The sequence below is a fragment of the Hemiscyllium ocellatum genome, chromosome 44, assembly GCF_020745735.1.
Source record: "Hemiscyllium ocellatum isolate sHemOce1 chromosome 44, sHemOce1.pat.X.cur, whole genome shotgun sequence".
NCBI lineage: Eukaryota > Metazoa > Chordata > Chondrichthyes > Orectolobiformes > Hemiscylliidae > Hemiscyllium > Hemiscyllium ocellatum.
The window spans coordinates 10,853,738-10,874,647 of record NC_083444.1 but is presented as its reverse complement, the minus strand read 5'-3'; the positions used below and the strand labels follow the sequence as shown (position 1 = coordinate 10,874,647).

At 48.4% G+C, this 20,910-nt stretch overlaps 1 protein-coding gene across 1 annotated transcript in view; it reads right to left on the bottom strand.

The window, feature by feature from the left end:
• The window catches only part of LOC132835219 (zonadhesin-like), a 140,998-nt gene that overhangs the window by 76,965 nt on the left and 43,123 nt on the right, over positions 1-20,910 (bottom strand). The window contains exons 18-24 of the mRNA XM_060854582.1: positions 19,830-19,914; positions 17,975-18,097; positions 17,690-17,848; positions 13,656-13,753; positions 10,979-11,051; positions 5,042-5,155; positions 4,047-4,171 (exon numbers count right to left, since the gene is read on the bottom strand). Coding sequence (XP_060710565.1) covers positions 4,047-4,171; positions 5,042-5,155; positions 10,979-11,051; positions 13,656-13,753; positions 17,690-17,848; positions 17,975-18,097; positions 19,830-19,914 — 777 coding nt within the window. The remainder of the gene's footprint in view (positions 1-4,046; positions 4,172-5,041; positions 5,156-10,978; positions 11,052-13,655; positions 13,754-17,689; positions 17,849-17,974; positions 18,098-19,829; positions 19,915-20,910) is intronic.

Genomic DNA, 20,910 nt, shown 5'->3' with positions numbered 1-20,910 from the left:
GAAACCCACGCAGACACAAGGGGAGAACGTGCAAACTACACACACACACACACACACACACACACACACACACACACACACACACACCTCTCTTTCATTGCCCAGACTCAGTTCCTGTATTGATTGGAGCAAACCATATGGATTTTCTGATTTCGGATCTCTGGTGAAAAGGTTCCCTTTGGGAAATGGATGGGCGGGTAGATAAATCAGGTTACGATACCTAGTCCCCAATCTGAGGAGAACAAAATCAACCAAATCTCTTCAACTGTGGAAACAGGCCTTTCAGCCCATTGAGTCCGCACTGACGGGCAGCCCATCCTATCCCCATAACCCTACATTTCCCATTTGACCTGTAGACCATGGAGCTGAAAATGTGTTGCTGGAAAAGCGCAGCAGGTCAGGCAGCATCCAAGCAACAGGAAATTCGACGTTTCGGGCATAAGCCCTTCATCAGGAATGAGGAAAGTGTCTGATCTCCAGCATCTGCAGACCTCACTTTTTCCCCTTGAAGATTTTAACCTACTGCGAATCCTCTTGCAAGGATGCCTTCCTTGAAGAAGCTCTCTTCCTCCCTCTCATTCCTGATGAAGGCTTATGCCTGAAACATCGAATCTCCTGCTCCTTGGATGCTGCCTGACCTGCTGCACTTTTCCAGCAACACATTTTCAGCTCTGATCTCCAGACCTCATCTTTTCCTGTAGACTATGTAGCATGGCCAATCCATCCCAACCTCCACATCTCTGGACTGTGGGAACAAACAGCAGTACCTGGAGGAAACCCACACTGACAGTCGCCTGAGGTGGGAATTGAACCCAGGTCCCTGGTGCTGCAAGGCAGCAGTGCTAACCACTGAGCCACCGTGCTACTCAAACTATCCAGCTTCAACTCCATAGCTGTGTATTATGGGTAGAATTAGACCAGCAATGGCAGTTTTGACCGGATAGCTCTAGGTTAGGTGGACAGGGTAATATACTGGTGATATCCCTGGATTAACAGCCCAGGCTAATGCTCTGAATTCAAATTCCACTTTAGTAGCATTAATTTCAATGAACGGAAACGTTGGAATTAAATCCCTGTGAACAGTGTTGCCTCTGGATTCCCAGTTGGTAGTGAGTCATCTAATATTACTTTAATAATAAATAATAAATGCCCTTCAGCCATATTGTCCCGTCTGGTCCCCTGTGCTGACTTTGTAGAAGGTGTGTGCTACCCCAGTCCACAGCCTGGTTCTTTGGGAACTGGTCATGCTGCATGACTCAAATTACACCATGCTTGTTGGTGGTACGCTGGCTCAGTGGTTAGCCCTACTGCCTCATGGTGCTAGGGCCCCAGGTTCGATTCCAGCCTCGGGTGTCTGTCTGGGGTTTGCACGTTCTCCCTGTGACTGCATGGGTGTGCTCCGGTTTCCTCCCACAGTCCAAAGATATGCAGGTTAGGATGGGTTGGCCGTGCTAAATTGTCCCCATAGCCTACAGGTCAGGTGGGAAATGCAGGGTTGTGGGGATAGGATGGGCTGCCCGTCAGTGCGGACTCAATGGGCTGAAAGGCCTGTTTCCACAGTTGAAGAGATTTGGTTGGTTTTGTTCTGGACAACCTGATTTAATTCCCCCTCCATCCCTCTCCCAAAGGGAACCATTTCAAGCAGAGGTCTGAAATCAGAAAACAGGCCCTTCGGCCCAACAAGTCCACATCGACCCGCCGAAGCGAAACCCACCCATACCCCTACATTTACCCCTTACCTAACACTATAGGCAATTTAGAATGGCCAATTCACCTAACCCGCACATCTTTGGACTGTGGGAGGAAACTGGAGCACCCGGAGGAAACCCGCGCAGACACGGGGAGAACGTGCAAACTCCACACAGACAGTCACCTGAGGCGGGAATTGAACCCGGGTCTCCGGCGCTGTGAGGTAGCAGCGCTAACCACTGTGCCACCGTGCCGTTCCAATCAACACAGGAACTGAGTCTGGGCAATGATAGAGAGATGGGTGATGAGGGAGAGAAATCTGTTGAATTCTTTGCCCTAGACAGGGCCACATGGACAGTCAAGGGCAAGTTAAACAAATAGATTTTTGTCAATAAAGGAATCAGAGGTGTGAGAGGGGGGTAACACAGAGACCACACTCAGTCTGGCAGCGATAGGGAGAAGGGGAGAAACTGTTGTCTCTTTTCTTCAAATCTCCTTTGGCAGTTGGGGAAAATTGCTGTTGATGAGGATACGCGCCTGAGCTCACATTTAAAGTACTTTAACTGTCAGAGAAAGCGTTCGATCAGGGTGCATCACTGCCCGGTGTGGCATCTGCTCTGCCCCAGGACCGTGAGAAGCAGCAGAGGGTTGTGAACACAGCCCAGTCCGTCACATAAACCAACCTCCCGTTCACTGACTCCACCTGTACATCCCGCTGCCTCAGCTAGGCAGCGGGCATCATCAAAGACCCCCTCCCACCCCCGTTATGATCTCTTCCACCGGGCAGACGATACGAAAGCTTAAACACAGGTAACCAAGAACAGCTTCTTCCTCGCTGTTCCTGCACTCCAGAATGAACCTCTCAAACTTTAAATTTAATACAGCCATCCAGCACAGAAACAGACCCTTTGGTCCACCCAGTCCATAATCCCAAACTAAACCCCACCCACCTGCCTGCTCCTAGCCCATATCCCTCCAAACCCTTTCCCATTCCTGTACTTCTCCAAATGTCTTTTAAACATTGTAACTGTACCCTCGTCCACCACTTCTTCACAAAGGTCATTCCACACCTGAACTCTCTGTGTAAGAAGGTTGTCTCTCGTGTCATTTTTAAATCTTTCTCTGTTGATCTCACTCCCTGTGCATCTTCTCTGTAACATAGTATTCCTCACTCTGTTCTATTACTCTAATGCACTCTGTATGGGATGAGCTGTCTATGATGTATGCACAACAAAATGTTCCGCTTCACTTCAGTACAATTATAAATCAAATCAAACGTCACTGCTTATAGTATCTCTAGTACAAAATCTTGCTTTAACATTAATGGTGGACATCACGGCCCATGGGCACCCCATCCCCAGTTTCTGTGAGGTGAGGTTTCATGGGGTAGTTGGAAGTGGGTGGCACTGCTGTCTCACAGCGCCAAGGGTGTGGGTTCGATTCCTGCCTCAGGTGACTGGCTGTGTGGGGTTTGCACATTCTCCCCGTGTCTGCGTGGGTTTGCTCCGGTTTCCTCCCCCAGTCCGAAGATGTGCCGGTCAGAGTGAATTGGTCATGTTAAATTGCCCATAGTGTTACATGCACTAGTCAGGGGTAAATTATAGGGTAGGGGAGTGGGTTACTCTTTGGACGGTAAATGTGGACTTGTTGGGCTGAATGGCCTGTTTTCATACTGTAGGAATCTAATCAAGTCAGCCACATCCAAGATATGGAATGCCCTGCCAGTAACAGTGGTGGACTCTCCCTCTTTATGGGCATTTAAACGGGCATTGGATGGGCATATGGAGGATAGTGGGCTAGTGTAGGTTAGGTGGGCTTGGATCGGCACAACATCGAAGGCCGAAGGGCCTGTACTGCGCTTTATTTTTCTATGTTCTATGTTCTCTTGCTGTGCTGTGTAATACTTAGGCCAGACTGGGTAAGGATAGCAGTGATCCCTCCCTGAATGACAATGAGGAGGCCATTGGTTTTAATTGCAATCTAACACTGGGGCAGCGATGCCGAGTGGTATTAATGCTGGACTGATAACCCACACACCCAGGTGATGCTCTGGGGACCAACGTCCCAATCCTGAAATTGTGGAAATTTGAATTAAGACTCGAGTGACCATTGTCGATGCTCAGGAGAAGCCCATCTCGCTCACTAAAGCCCTTCAAGGAAGGAAACTGCTGTCCTTACGGTCTGGCCTACACGTGACTCCAGACCCAGGACCCTTAACAATTAGAGATGGGCAATAAAATGCTGGCCTGACCAGCGATACCCCCATCCTATGAATGAATAAAGAGAAAAAAAAGTCATTCTGACTGACTGAACTCGGTGAAACTCTCAGGGATTGGTGAAACTGCAGGGAGACTAACCAGGATTCGCCTGTTTTTCATCAGAGTAATGGTGATACTGTCAATGGTGATGTACAGTTTTCGGAGGTAAGTAGCTCCAGGTAATCCCCTCTCCTCATTCTTGCCTTCGATGCTGAACCAGGGTCCTGGAAATCATTGAATAACATTAAAGGAGAGAAGCATATTGACTGTCAAATAAGCACTGACAAACTCTCTCTCTCTCTCTCTCTGTCTCTCTGTCTCTCACAGACACACAAACGCACAAACACACTCACAGAAATGCTCACAAACGCACAAACACACACACACACACTCACACAAATGCTCACACACACACTCACACGCAGACACTCACACACATGCATACACACACTCACCTAAACACCCAGACACACACCTACACACACATAGACACATGACTACAGAGAAGGTGCACAGAGAGCGAGATCAACAGAGAACGTTTATGAGAGACAACCTTTTCACACGCAGACATATAGGCACACAAACATGTTTACTGACAGAGACAAACTGTACAGGTGGACACACAATCACATAAGCACACTGACACACACACACACATATACAGACTGACACATGTACATTGAGATGCACATACAATCACAAATGGACAAATACACAGACAGACAGAGTGATAGATACACCTCCACAGACATGCACAGATAGGAAGGTACACACACGTGCATAAAGAGGTAGACATACAGATACAAACAGCACACTGATAGAATCACACACACATAACATTTCGTCCAAACGCCTCTGACAATGCAACACTAACTCAGTCCAGCCACTGGGAGTGTTGATTTGGTCTTAGAATTCAAGGAGTGAGACTTGAACTGTTGTTAAGAGAGGATTATCGCGATGGATACTGCAGCCATTCAGAGACCCATTGGCTATGGAAAGAGGGACATCTCAGGTCAAGCTTTTTTTTAACATAACTTGGCTTTGCCTCTCAGAGAGGTTGCAGATCAGGGTCATTATCTCTCTTTTATACAGACCTGTCTTATTTTCGCAACTTCTGGCGAGTGTGTAGGTGCAGGTCCCCAGGAAGGTGAACTTCCTTTTATCGAAGGTTATGTAGTGAGGATCTCCAGACACGATACAAACGCCATCTGACAGAGGGAACAGGTTGGAGGAAAATTAGTTGCTCAGTTGGAGTCATGGCGGTCTGCAGCATGGAAACAGGCCCTTCGGCCCAACTCATCCATGCCGCCCAGTTTTTACAATTAAACTAGCCCCACGCGCCTGCATTTGGCCCATATCCCTCTACACTTATCCTATCCATGTAACTGTCGAAATGTTTCATAAATGATAACATGTACTCCCTTCCAGCACTACCTCTGGCAGCCTCTTCCAGCCCCTCACCTCCGTCTGTGTGAAAATCTTTTTGTATCTCTCCCCTCTCCCCTTAAACCTACGCCCACTCGTTTTAGATTCCCCAACGATGAGAAAATGGCTACTTACTTTATCTATATCTCCCATGAGTTTATTGACCTCTATGAGGTCGCCCCCTCAGTCGCCTGTGCTCCAGGGAAAAAGGTCCCAGCCTATCCAACCTCTCATTCTAACTCAAACCTTCCAGTCCAGGTAGCATTCTGGTAAAGCTTTTCTGCACTCTTTCCAGTTTAATAATATTCTTTCTATAATAGGGAGGCCAGAACTAAATGTGGCCTCACCAATGTCTTATACAGCTGCAAGAAAATGTCCCAACTCCTATATTCAATGCTCTGACCAATGAAACCGAGCATACTGAAAGCCCTCTTCACCACCCTGTCTTCCTGTAACTCCACTTTCAAGAAGCTATGAACCTGTACCCCTGGATCTCTTTGTTCTATAACACTCCCCAGGGCCCTATCATTAACTGTGTAAGTCCTACCCTGGTTTGCCTTATCAAAATACGATACCCTGCATTTATCTAAATTAAACTCCATCTGCCATTCCACAACCCATTGGCCCAATAGACAATAGACAATAGGTGCAGGGGTAGGCCATTCAGCCCTTCGAGCCTGCACCACCATTCAATATGATCATGGCTGATCATTCCTAATCAGTATCCTGTTCCTGCCTTATCTCCATAACCCTTGATCCCACTATCCTTGAGAGCTCTATCCAACTCTTCCTTAAATGAATCCAGAGACTGGGCCTCCACTGCCCTCTGGGGCAGAGCATTCCACACAGCCCCCACTCTCTGGGTGAAGAAGTTTCTCCTCATCTCTGTCCTAAATGGTCTACCCCGTATTTTTAAGCTGTGTCCTCTGGTTCGGCGCTCACCCATCAGCGGAAACATGTTTCCTGCCTCCAGAGTGTCCAATCCTTTCATAATCTTATATGCCTCAATCAGATCCCCTCTCAGTCTTCGCTGTGTTCCCAGATAACCTTTCTCACCCTCCACGATGCCACCAATCTTGGTGTCATCCACAAACTTACGAACCATGCCTCCTTCATTCTCATCTAAATCATTAATATAAATGACAAACGGGGTGGCTCAGTGGTTAGCACTGCTGCCTCACAGCGCCAGAGACCCGGGTTCAATTCCCACCTCGGGCAACTGTCTGTGTGGAGTTTGCACGTTCTCCCCGTGTCTGCGTGGGTTTCCTCCGGGTGCTCCGGTTTCCTCCCACAGTCCAAAGATGAGCAGGTTAGGGTGAATTGGCCGTGCTAAATCACCCGTAGTGTTACTTGAAAGAGGTAAATGTAGGGTTGCTCTTCGGAGGGTCGGTGTGGACTTGTTGGGCCGAAGGGCCTGTTTCCACACTGTAAGTAATCTGATCTAAAGGTGGACCCAGCACCAATCCGTGTAAAGCAACGCTAGTCACAGGCCTCCAGTCTGAAAAACAATCCTCCACCACCTGTCTGAATCCCATGTGGTCTAACTTAACTAACTACTCTACCATGCAGACCCTTGTCAAAGGTTTTACTAAAGTCCCAGGTAGACCATGTCTACTACTCTGTCCTCATCAATCGTCTTGGTTACTTCAATCAAGTTTTTGAGACATGATTTCCCTCGCACAAAACCATTCCTAATCAGTCACTAATCACTCTCCGTAAGCATATAGAGTCGAGAGGTGTACAGCAAAATCCGATTTTTCAGTATCACCTCCAACTGGGTGACTGTCTGTGTGGAGTTTGCACGTTCTTCCCCCCTGACTGTGTGGGTTTCCTCCCACAATCCAAAGATGTGCAGGTCAGGGTGAGTTGGCCACGGTAAATTACCCACAGTGCTCAGGGATGTGTAGGTTAGGTGCATGGATCAGGGGTAAGTATAGGATAGTAGGGGAATGGGTCTGGGTGGGTTACCCTTCGGAGGGTTGGTATGGACTTGTTGGGCTGAAGGGCCTGTTTCCACACTGTTGGGATTCTATCTTTCTAAAAAGCAACGTTACAAATATTTCTGCGAGAGGCCCTACAATTTCCTCCCTAACTTCCCCACAAAGTCTTGGAAAACGTGAGATCAGATCCTGGAGATGTAGGCACCTTTATGTTTTCTAAGACCTCCAGTGCTTACTTTTCTGAAAGTCAACGGTTCTCAAAACATCGATATTTATTTCCCTGGGCTCCCTGGCCTCCATTTCTTTCTCCACAGTAAAAACTGACGCACAATATCCATTTAATATCTCTCTCATTTCCTGAGATTCAGCACAAAGACGATTCCTTTGATCGTTCAGGGGCCCAAGTCTCTCTCTCTAGTTGTCCTGAATCTTCAACTAGTCACTGAGGGACCACCAAAGATTCCTTTAACATTTCTCCATCACCCATTCCCATAGAATTAAATTACACTCTTGAAGCATGATAAACCACCAATTTAAACAGATTACTAGGCAGTTCACTGAGCCTTTGGAAGGGATGCAGTGGGTACGGTGACTTGGACAAATGCTGATAATGTCTCAGTCAAGGGAGTTATATCCTGGACACTGGCTCTCTGTTGTTTCTGTGTGGTGTTGTGATGTTCACAAAAACAGTTCCAAACATTGTTAACCATTCAAATGACTGACCTTAAATGATTCAAAAAAAAATTGCCATAACAAAACACGAATCATTTTGAAATGACCGCAATTGATAAAGTATAAATGATCCTGACCTGAGATTGTGACGGGGATAGGTGTTGTAGTCCAAGGAGTGGTTGTAGTGTCTGGGGTGGTGGGTGTAGTGTCTGGGGTGGTGGGTGTAGTGTCTGGGGTGGTGGTGGGTACAGTGTCTGGGGTGGTGGTGGGTGTAGTGTCTGGGGTGGTGGTGGGTGTAGAGCCTGGGGTGGTGGTGGGTGTAGTGCCTGGGGTGGTGGTGGGTACAGTGTCTGGGGTGGTGGTGGGTGTAGTGCCTGGGGTGGTGGTGGGTGTAGTGCCTGGGGTGGTGGTGGGTGTAGAGCCTGGGGTGGTGGAGGGTGTAGTGCCTGGGGTGGTGGTGGGTACAGTGTCTGGGGTGGTGGTGGGTTCAGTGTCTGGGGTGGTGGTGGGTACAGTGTCTGGGGTGGTGGTGGGTACAGTGTCTGGGGTGGTGGTGGGTGTAGAGCCTGGGGTGGTGGTGGGTGTAGTGCCTGGGGTGGTGGTGGGTGTAGTGTCTGGGGTGGTGGTGGGTTCAGTGTCTGGGGTGGTGGTGGGTACAGTGTCTGGGGTGGTGGTGGGTGTAGTGTCTGGGGTGGTGGTGGGTACAGTGTCTGGGGTGGTGGGTACAGTGTCTGGGGTGGTGGGTGTAGAGCCTGGGGTGGTGGTGGGTACAGTGTCTGGGGTGGTGGTGGGTGTAGTGTCTGGGGTGGTGGTGGGTACAGTGTCTGGGGTGGTGGGTACAGTGTCTGGGGTGGTAGTGGGTGTAGTGTCTGGGGTGTTGGTGGGTACAGTGTCTGGGGTGGTGGTGGGTGTAGTGTCTGGGGTGGTGGTGGGTACAGTGTCTGGGGTGGTGGGTACAGTGTCTGGGGTGGTGGTGGGTGTAGTGTCTGGGGTGGTGGTGGGTACAGTGTCTGGGGTGGTAGTGGGTGTAGTGTCTGGGGTGTTGGTGGGTACAGTGTCTGGGGTGGTGGTGGGTGTAGTGTCTGGGGTGGTGGTGGGTACAGTGTCTGGGGTGGTGGTGGGTTCAGTGTCTGGGGTGGTGGTGGGTGTAGTGTCTGGGGTGGTGGTGGGTACAGTGCCTGGGGTGGTGGTGGGTTCAGTGTCTGGGGTGGTGGTGGGTGTAGTGTCTGGGGTGGTGGTGGGTGTAGTGCCTGGGGTGGTGGTGGGTGTAGTGTCTGGGGTGGTGGTGGGTGTAGTGTCTGGGGTGGTGGTGGGTTCAGTGTCTGGGGTGGTGGTGGGTACAGTGTCTGGGGTGGTGGTGGGTGTAGTGTCTGGGGTGGTAGTGGGTGTAGTGTCTGGGGTGGTGGGTACAGTGTCTGGGGTGTTGGTGGGTACAGTGTCTGGGGTGGTGGGTACAGTGTCTGGGGTGGTGGGTACAGTGTCTGGGGTGGTGGTGGGTGTAGTGTTTGGGGTGGTGGTGGGTTCAGTGTCTGGGGTGGTGGGTGTAGTGTCTGGAGTGGTGGTGGGTACAGTGTCTGGGGTGGTGGTGGGTACAGTGTCTGGGGTGGTGGTGGGTTCAGTGTCTGGGGTGGTAGTGGGTGTAGTGTCTGGGGTGGTGGTGGGTTCAGTGTCTGGGGTGGTGGTGGGTGTAGTGTCTGGGGTGGTGGTGGGTGTAGTGCCTGGGGTGGTGGTGGGTGTAGTGTCTGGGGTGGTGGTGGGTACAGTGTCTGGGGTGGTGGTGGGTACAGTGTCTGGGGTGGTAGTGGGTGTAGTGTCTGGGGTGGTGGTGGGTTCAGTGTCTGGGGTGGTAGTGGGTGTAGTGTCTGGGGTGGTGGTGGGTTCAGTGTCTGGGGTGGTGGTGGGTGTAGTGTCTGGGGTGGTGGTGGGTTCAGTGTCTGGGGTGGTGGTGGGTTCAGTGTCTGGGGTGGTGGTGGGTGTAGTGCCTGGGGTGGTGGTGGGTACAGTGTCTGGGGTGGTGGGTGTAGTGCCTGGGGTGGTGGTGGTTACAGTGTCTGGGGTGGTGGTGGGTTCAGTGTCTGGGGTGGTGGGTACAGTGTCTGGGGTGGTGGGTGTAGTGTCTGGGGTGGTGGGTACAGTGTCTGGGGTGGTGGGTTCAGTGTCTGGGGTGGTGGGTACAGTGTCTGGGGTGGTGGGTGTAGTGTCTGGGGTCGATGATTCTGCAAAAAAATCAGAAGGAAGAGAATGAGTTGCAGAAATAACAATTCTTTATAAATTGCTGCTATCCACTGGGAGAGATTTCTCCCTGATTGGGAAATCTATTACAACTGGATTCAGTTTTGGGCTAAATGACTCACAGTGGCTTTAGGTCTCACAGTGGCTCAGTGGTCAGCACAGCTGCCTCACAGCTCCAGGGATCCTGGTTCAATCCCACACTCGGGAGACTGTCTGTGTGGAGTTTGCACATTCTCCCCAAGTCTGCGTGGGTTTCCTCCCACAGTCCGAAAATGTGCAGGTTAGGGAGGGGTTGGTCATGCTAAATTTTCCAAATTGCCACGGGGATGTGCGGACTGGGTGGATTAGCTGAGGGAAATGAAGGATGACAGGGGTAGGGTGGGTCTGGGTGGCATGCTCAGTGGAGGGTTGGTATGGAGCGATGGGCTGAATGCCATGTTCCCACACTGTAGGGATTCTATGATTGACTGGAACAAGGAACATTCTCTTCAGAGATTTGCCGCGTCTCCGTCACTGAATATATTTCAGGCTGACGCCATCAGAGGTGTGGTCTGTCAGTGAATCAGAGAGTTTGGGAAGTGGACATGTACAAGCCCACTATGACTGTAATAAATGGGAGAGCAGATTTGATGGGCTCAATAGCCTCCGCCTGCTCCAGTTTCTGGGGTTCTTATGTTCCGGATGGCATGTAAGGTTAAAATTAATGACTTATTTTGATTCCAGGGACGATAACTGAGGAGAGACACTTAACATTGGTCGTACCCAAACAGTTGATGCAGACTTTGTCCACTCCAAGTTGAGCATCCTTGTCTCCTGAAACGCCTTCTATAATAAACTGGAAGCAGAAAGACACTGAGTTAGATTATAATACACACAGGACGATCCTTACCTCAACTCCTCACCTGTCATCTTGGTAAGGTCCAGTGTGTTGGTGTGTGTGTGTTTCTGTGTATATATGTGTGTGTGAGACAGTGAGGGAGAGAGAGAGAGATTGTGTGCACGTGTGTGTGAGAGAGAGAGAGACTGCGTGCACATGTGTGTGAGAGAGAGAGACTGCTTGCATGTTTGTCTGTATGTTTGTACGTGCTCATGGGTTTCTGTGTGTGTATCCATGTGTTTGTGTGTATCTATGTGCGCACGTGTATGTGTGCATGCACGCGTATGTGTGCGTGTTTGTGTGTGTGTCTGTGTGCATTTGTGTATATGTGTTCGTGTGTGTATGTGCGCTTGTGTGTGTGCATATGTGTCTGTGTGCGTGTGTGTCTGCGTATGTGTGGGTCTGTGTATGTGTGTGTGTCTGTGTGAGTGTGCTTGAGTGTGTGTGAGTGTGTGTGTGTGCGCCTGTGTGTGTGTGTCTGCTGGTGTGTGTGTCTGTGCATGTGTGTGGGTCTATGTATGTGTGTCTGTGTATGTGTCTGTGTGTGTGTGGGTCTGTGTCTGTGGGTCTGTGTGTGTGTCTGTATGTGTGTGTACGGCTGTGTATGTGTGTCTGTGTGTGTGCATATCAGGGGACTGTCTGTGTATGTGTGTTCATTTGTGTATATGTCTGTGTGTGTGCGTGTGTGTGTGTCTGTGTCTATCTGTGTATGTCAGTGTGTGTGTGTGTCTGTGTGTGTTTGTGAGTGTGTCTGTGTGTGTCTGTGTCTATGTGTGTGTGTCAGGGGACGGTCTGTGTGTGTGTCTGTGTCAGGGGACTATCTCCATGTGTGTGTGTGTGTGTGTCAGGGGACTGTCTGTGTGTGTGTGCCTCTGTGTGTGTGTGTGTGTCAGGGGACTGTCTGTGTGTGTGTGTCTGTGTGTGTGTCTGTGTGTGTGTGTGTGTGTCAGGGGACTGTCTGTGTATGTGTCGGTGTGTGTGTGTCTGTGTGTGTGTGTGTGTGTCAGGGGACTGTCTGTGTGTGTGTCTGTATGTGTCTGTCTGTGTGTGTGTATGTGTATGTGTGTGTGTCAGGGGACTGTCTGTGTGTCTGTGTGTGTGTGTCTGTGTATGTGTCTGTGTGTGTGTGTCAGGGGACTGTCTGTGTGCGTATATGTCTGTGTATGTGTCTGTGTGTGTGTATGTGTCTGTGTGTGTGTGTCTGAGTCTGTGTGTGTGTATGTGTGTGTGTGTCAGGGGATTGTCTGTGTGTGTGTGTGTCTGTGTGTATGTGTCTATGTCAGGGGATTGTCTGTGTATGTGTCTGTGTCTGTGTCTGTGTGTCTGTGTGTCTGTGTATGTGTGTGTGTGTCTGTGTGTGTATGTGTCTATGTGTGCGTGTCTGTCTGTGTGTCTGTGTGTCTGTGTGTGTGTCAGGGGATTGTCTGTGAGTATGATGTCACAAAGCTGGTCCTTTTCCCTAAGATCTGTTCCTTTTCTCAAGGCTACCGTGTCCTCGCTGTTGTTTTTCGGAGGGGTCATTAGCAGTCTGGTCTCCGAACTGGCTGGCTTGGTACAGAGATGAAAGGGTTTACTGTGAGGCCGTTCTGTTTACACGTGAACAAATGAGACTTTAGGCTAAAGCTTTCATGTTTTAGAAGTGACCTGTACAATGAAAGGGAAGTGGTCACTCCTGAAAGCTGAAGGCTTGTTCAAGTCAGGAGCTGTGTGTGAAACAGGCTGCTGAACTCTCTCTCCTTCTGCCCTTCTAACTTCAAACTGTAAGCCTCTGTATCATTGTTGCTCTGTGTTTGAGGGCGTTGTTTATTGGGACTGTTGCACGTATCTTTCAGAACAGCCTAACTGATCGACCGAGTTCTGCGGTTTTTCTATATTGTGTTCTTTGCGTTTCAGTCTGTAATTATGTGAATGAATAATTATCTGTTTTAAAACCTGGTAGTCAGCCTCGCTAACTTAGTCTGGGTGTTTTTTTACTGTACATGTAGCAAATTGCAAAGTTATGGTCTGGGCTGCCTGTTTAAGAATGTTTTGAGTGGTCTGGGCTGGTCCATAATAAGGGCAAGCCGGTCCCCCCACAAATGATGGACCCTCATTCCATGTCACCCTTTCTCATACATGCCTCTGTAAACACCTGCCCACTCCCACATGACTGCTAATCATATTCGCAGTGTATTATTCTGATCAATGTAAACTTGTTAACAAGTCTATAGGACACTTGATCATTGATCCAAATATAGTGGTGTGCAACTGATTTCCTAACCAGCATTGTAGAAATGTTAGTCCTGGATATATGAGGAAAGATGGTGTGTCTGTCTGGCTGAATACCTGTGTCATGGGCACATCAAATCCATCCCACCTTCCAACAGCTTCTGCGTCTGTTTACCTTGCTCGGAGTCCTCACCCAATCAAGCATTTATCAATTAATTGCCAGACCCACATAATCAAGTACAGTTCAGTGAAAACAATGAATGCCTCTCAACTTGTTGCAAGAATCTAACCGCTCTCCCGAGTGAGTAGCCCAGCCAGGTTCCTGTAACATCCCTTGTCTGCCCATTCCCTTACCTGAACAGGTGTTGCTCCACAATAAACCGCCTGGGCCTTTGTCCACTGCTGCAGCGGGTCTCCGGAGGAAGTATAACCTAACGCACCGCTGAAAGATCCTGATCCACACCAAAGGGAAGCACAGCACAACATCAGGTTATGGGATATCACAACATGACAGAGTGGACTGGTTTCATTGCAAGCAAAGTTTGTCTTTGTGTGTGTGTTCATGTGTGTGTCTGTGTATGTGTGTGTATCTGTGTCTGTGTGTGTGTGTCTGTGTGTGCGTCTATGTGTGTGTGTGTGTTTTTGTGTCTCTGTGTGCGTGCGTATGTCAGTATGTGTCTGTGTCTGTGTGTGTATCTGTGTCTGTGTGTGTCTGTGTGTGTGTGCCTGTATCTGTGTGTGTGTATGTCTGAGTGTCTGTGTCTATGTGTGTGTGTGTCTGCATGCCTATGTCTATGTGTGTGCGTGTTTTGTGTGTCTGTGTCTGTATCTATGTGTGTATTTGTGTGTCGTGTGTGTCTGTGTGTGTGACCGTGTGTGTGTCTGTGTGCGTGTATCTGTGTGTGTGCCTGTGCCTGTGTCTGTTTGCCTGTGTCTATGTGTGTGTGTATGCGTGTGAGTATGCGTGCCTATGTCTATATGTGTGTGTTTTGTGTGTCTGTGTCTGTGTCTATGTGTGTGTCTGTGTGTGTGTCTGTGTGTGTGTGTGTGTGTGTGTGAGAGCGTGTGTGTGCCTGTGTCAGTGTATATGTCTCTGGGTTTGTGCTTGCATGTGCTTGCTTGAGTAAATGTACATTTTCATCTGTATGTATGTGTGTTAAGTGCATGTTTGTGCACTAATGGTTTGCAAAAACTCTCCTGTGTATCTGTGAAGGTACCTGCATATGAATGTACATACATCTGTATCTGTGCCTCATAATTTCTGTAAATGCATCTATGAATAAACATTTGTACATGTGTGTGTGCATATCCATGTCGCCCTATACACATATACATGTTTACATACATTTGTGGTGTATCCATGTATATATGACTGCACATGGATATTCTTATGATTGCAGCAAATGTCATTGCTGGTCATGTCAGATCCCAGACTGAAACCTGCCTTGATAGATCTTATTTAATTTTGGTTTTAATTATGGGCTCTTTCATGAGCACACAATGCTGCAGGTTTGATTTTAAAAAGAACAGAAATTTATTATGCAAAAGAAATCAAGACAAAATAGAATTAACCAAGCTATTTACATTTAACATAAATCTAAAGATTTCAGAATACACTGCAAAATACAATCCCATTAATCCCAATAATAATCTATTCCATAATTCACTCCAAAGAGAATAACCTCCTCTTTCCCATGCATAGGGTTTAATTTAACTGTAGCCCTCAATACTCTATCTTGAGAATCTGTTAGACTGTTCTGGAGTTCTCATACAAACGAGCTTAGACTTTCTCAGCTTCAAATAATCTTTTCATGGCTTTTACCAAACACCTCTGGTCTGGAACTTTTAAATTGATATCCTTACACTGAATTAATCTCCCCTTCCTGTGTATCTCTGCCTTACACACCCAGTTCAGCAAAGTCTTCTGCAAAACTGCCTAAGAACAGTTATCAATATTTCCCTTACGCCCAAACATTCCGGAAACTTCCATCTGAAAACCTAAACTCTCCTACTGTTAACAATGCAAACCTATATCCATGATAAAAAATCTCTCTCCGATGCTGTATTTTAAAAGAAATCACCATTGCAACAACGCTGTCACTAAAAAAAAGGTTATTTTGTCCTTTTTTTTTAAAAAAGAGAAATTGGAAAGTCAGAGGTGCCGAAATGGCAATTGGGGGGGGAGGGGGAATGGTTTAACTAAACAACGTAGGAGGCCTTTGGGCTTTTTTTTTAGAAGAAGCTGTAACAGTATTAGTCAGGGGTAAATATGGGATGGTGGGGTGGAGGAGTGGGCCTGGTTGGGATGCTCTTCGGAGGGTAGGTGTGGACTTGCTGGGCTGAAGGGCCTGGACCCACACTGTAGGATTCTAATTATAATTCGAATGCAGGTAGCTTAAATGGGAGTGGCCAGCTCTCACCAACCAGGGTCTGTAGTTTTGTTTTAAACCGGTGTAGTAGTCTGAGGCTGTTTGGGGTCACGGAAGGGTTGGAAGCTTCAGATGAAATGACTCCTAGCCAACTTTCCCTGGAATTTCTCTTGATGTTGTTTCCCTTTGGATGGGAGTACTGCATGTAAGAATCTGTGTCTGAATTTTACTATATTGGAACAGTTAATTCATACTAGGGGAGTGCGTCTATTATTCAGTTACATTTTCCAATATTTAAATTACTCTAAATTCTTCTTTCTTTTGTTTGCATTTTAACTTATAGTGTTTAAATAAATTGTATTTTGATTAAAATCGAGTGGTTGGACCAGTTACGTCACATCTGGGAGGTGCCACTTCTAGATTAGATTACTTACAGTTTGGAAACAGGCCCTTCGGCCCAACAAGTCCACACCGACCTGCCACCCACCCATACCCCTACACTTACCCCTTACCTAACACTACGGGCAATTTAGCATGGTCAATTCACCCTGACCTGCACATCTTTGGACTGTGGGAGGAAACCGGAGCACCCAGAGGAAACCCACACAGACACGGGGAGAACGTGCAAACTCCACACAGTCAGTTGCCTGAGGCGGGAATTGAACCCGGGTCTCTGGCGCTGTGAGGCAGCAGTGCTAACCACTGTGCCACCGTGCTGCCTACTGATAAAATAAGGAACAATTAAGGTCTAGGCTATCTTCTTAAAATATTTTGAGGGGATCTGGCCTGGTCCCTAACACCATGGTGACACTAAATCTCTTTAGGCACACAGAAACCCTGTACTCCTGTAGCTCTGAGGATCTGAAATCTGGATTTAGGCTGTTGTGAGGAGGAACCATTTATTGCCAACTACAAAATGGCTTCTTAAAGCAAGTAACATCACAAAATGGCTTCTAGGAGCCATGGCATCTAACTCTGCTGCATACTGCGTTCCTGAACGAATTGAAAGAGATTAGCAAACAATGCCCTCTTCATTGTAGGAATTAACTAAGCAAGATAGGACATGATTTGGGGCGGCACGATGGCACAGTGGTTAGCACTGCTGCCTCACAGCGCCAGAGACCCGGGTTCAATTCCCGCCTCAGGCGACTGACTGTGTGGAGTTTGCACGTTCTCCCCGTGTCTGTGTGGGATTCCTTTGGGTGCTCTGGTTTCCTCCCACAGTCCAAAGATGTGCGGGTCAGGTGAATTGGCCGTGCTAAATTGCTCGTAGTGTTAGGTAAGGGGCAAATGTAGGAGTATGGGGGGGTTGCGCTTCGGCGGGTCGGTGTGGACTTGTTGGGCCGAAGGGCCTGTTTCCACACTGTATCTAATCTAATCTAGTCTAAAGTATTCAAATTGGCCTTGGAAACCAGGTGACAAGAGATAAAGATGCTAAAACAAGATAGTTCCCAGGAAATATATTATGTCTATTGTTGTATCATTTCATTTTATTGGATAAATTTCATGATTACGGCTGTTCTGTTTGTTAAGAGACCTATAAAAGTTTTTCCAGTGTACACTGAGATGTTTAACCCCTGCGCTGCTAGATAACCTATGCCCGGTGTCATAATAAATTGTTAAAACTTGCTAAAAGAGACTGAGCTGCTAGAGCTTACTTGTCCGATCGCGGAACTGAGAGGCCCCTCTCGGGGGTCTAGATGTTCAGCTCGAATCCAAACGTTAAAACAAATGAGATCGCAACATAGACAAGTCACACGCCTTACATAATGTTTGTAGATGCTGTGTATACGTGATTATGCTTGTGTGTGTGTATGTGTGTGTGTGTGTGTGTGTGAGTGTGTGTGTGTGCGTGGCTATGTGTATGCGTGCGCGTGGCCATGTGTGTCCTATGTGTGTGTTTGTGTCGTGTGTGTGTGTATGTGTGTGTGTGTGTGTGTGTGTGCCCTGTGTGTGTGTGCACGTTAGCGTATTTCCCACTGTCCCAGGAAGTGACTGGACTGGAAGGCTGACACAGACCTTGTTGTTGCTGTGTGTAGACATTCATTGCCATTGTCCTGTTCAGATAGTAGTAAAAGGTCAGGGTAAGGCACTGCATGGAGTGGATGAACGGGCTCTTCAGATGGAACTTGTGTCCTGCTGTGTTGAAGTTTGAATCCAGCAGCATGTATTGTCCAACTAGAACAGGAGGGAGAGAGTTCAGACACTGTCTGGTTAAGGCTTTCACACCTCTGCCCTCTGAATTATGTTTTGAACCCAGAAATCCAGGACACTCATGAATAATGAAAGAAAATGTTTTCTTACAGCCAGGCTTTGAGAGGTCAGCAACGCGGCCTGTTCCCTGGATCCAGCCTTCGTCACTTGCGTTGCCCATGAACGTCTTCCAGCCGCAAAGATCCTCATCAAAATCGCAGCCACTGGGGCAGGCTGGGTAAAAAAACATTGCCACAGATACTGTGAGTCAATTCTGCCCTTCTCCTAACTGTACACACAGGGTGTCGTAACAATGCAGGGGCGTCTCTTGACTCCCCATGTGGAAGTTGCGTTTGCATAGCGACTTTAACGTCATGGAGTCACGGGAGCACTGTCAAACTAAACATCACGAGGTAATGGCATTGGGTCGGACGAGCTAAAGCTCGGAGGAAGAGGTGGGTTTTGTGAAGGAGGAGAGACAGAGAGAGGCAGGCAGGTTCAAGAAGGGAATCCAAGAGCTGGGAACGCAGGTACGCACTGTAGACACCGGGAATGGTCAGCATTTGAGGAGCGCAGAGATCTCGGAGGGTTGTCGGGGCTGGAGGGGTTCACAGACGCAGCGAGGGGTAAAGTGAGGTCCCGTGAATGAAGTGGTGGTGTTTTGAAGAGTTTGATTTAGCGAGCAGAAGGGGTTGGTAGCTGACTGGGCGTCTCTCTCTCTCTCTCTCTAGAGTTGTCATGTTATGTGTCAGTCTGGTCCAGGATCAGAACAACGGATTTAAGGTTGCAGGGAAAGGAAGCAACACAGAACCCCAACAGTGTGGGTGCAAGCCATTCGGCCCATCAAGTCCCACACCGACCCTCTGAAAAGCATCCCACCCAGACCCACTCTCCCCACTATTCCAGTCGCCCTGCATTTCCCATGGCTAACCCATCTAACCTGCACATCCCTGGACACTATGGATCGGTTTAGCATGGCCAATCCACCTGAACCTGCACATCCCTGGGCACTATGGGTAATTTAGCATGGCCAATCCACCTGAACCTGCACATCCCTGGGCACTATGGGTAATTTAGCACGGCCAATTCACTCCTACACATCCCTGGACACTATGGGTAATTTAGCACAGCCAATCCACCCTAACCTACACATCCCTGGGCACTATGGGTAATTTAGCACAGCCAATCCACCCTAACCTGCACATCCCTGGGCACTATGGGTAACTTAGCACGGCCAATTCACCTGACCTGCACATCTTTGGACTGTGGGAGGAAACCGGAGCACCCGGAGGAAACCCACGCAGACACGGGGAGAATGTGCAAACTCCACACAGTCAGTCACCCGAGGCTGGAATCGAACCTGGGTCCCTGGCGCTGTGAGGCAGCAGTGCTCAACGTTGAAACCGACGCAAAATGTTTTCACACAGCCAGTGGTTGAGGATGTGAAATGTGCGGTATGCGGAAATGTGATGGAGGCAGATTCATCTGAGGGGTTTCACGGTGGCCTTGGATAATTGCCCTAAAAGGAGGAATGTGCAGGGAAGGAGATGAAGTAGTGGCCCTAGGTACATTGTTCATGTGGAGAGCCAGCACTGACGAGGGGCCAAATGGCCTCCTTCTGTGCTTTAATTCTGTTTGATTATTAAATTTATGAACCACGGACTAGAAATGGAAACCCATTTTGTCCTGTTGAACTCATTCATAATTTTGAAGATGTTTACTGAGTTGCCCTGTCTTGTCTTGGCGAAAGGAACTGTCGAATGTTCACTCTTTCCTGAGAATTCTTATCTTTCGATTTGCGTTCGTTCATCCATGTAATTCTTTTCTGTTTGCCTGTGGTCTCTCTACAGCCAGTTCGGCAACTCGGGGTGGGCAATAAAGGTTGGTCAAGCCCATGATGCCCACATCCCACGGACGAGTAATCAAAAATTCAAATACCCCGTCCGCTCAGCCAGCGTTCACTCACAGAAACAGGGCCCGGTTACCACGGCGACGTTGTCCAGGGCGATATCACCAACTTCAGTCGAACCTCGCACTGCTTCGAAGATGACCTGCCATCAAGGTAAGAAAGAACACGTGTACCGTTAATGAAAGAAAATTTAATCTCCTCACCCTTTGTGCTCAGATCCACCCACGGCCTCCTCCTCTCTCCCTACCTCCACAACCCTCTGGGAGCTCTGAACACCTCCAAATCTAACCTCTGGCACATCTTCCAACTTTACTGTCAACCCAAACCCCTCTGCTTTTCCTTCTAAATCCCTTTGCTTCTCTCTCCATACCCCATCCTTCTCTCTCTCTCTTTGATGATCCTTATAACCTAAGTCGCAAGCTTCCCTTATTACCTAATATCTCTGTCTTTCCCTGATTAATGTTTCTTTAATGGGAGGTTGGGGTGGGGGGGTTACTGGGCCAGGGCAGCACTTTCTGCCCCCACTTCCTTGCCCCTTGTGGCTTGCTCGGTCATTTCAGAGGATAGTTAAGAGTTAAGCACATGGGTCTGGAGTCACGTGTAGGCCAGACCAAGTAAGGATAGAAGATCTCCTTCTCTGAAAGAAAGGACAACTATGAACCAGGTTGGGATTTTTACAATAATTAGTGATATTCGCGCTGACCACCATTCTGAGGTGAACTTTTGATTCCAGGTTTTATGAATTGACTTTAAAATCTACTGTCTGTTGTGTTGGCACTTGGGCCCTGATTGTCTCTAATGAAGCCTAATCTAGTGACATAACCATCACTCTACCAGTGTCAGTTATAGAATCCCTACAGTGTGGAAATAGGCCATTTGGAGTCCACACTGATTCTCCAAAGATCACTCAACCCAGACCCATTTGGGCGGCACGGTGGCACAGTGGTTAGCGCTGCTGCCTCACAGCGCCAGAGACCCGGGTTCAATTCCCGACTCAGGCGACTGACTGTGTGGAGTTTGCACGTTCTCCCCGTGTCTGTGTGGGTTTCCTCCGAGTGCTCCGGTTTCCTCCCACAGTCCAAAGATGTGCGGGTCAGGTGAATTGGCCATGCTAAATTGCCCCTAGTGTTAGGTAAGG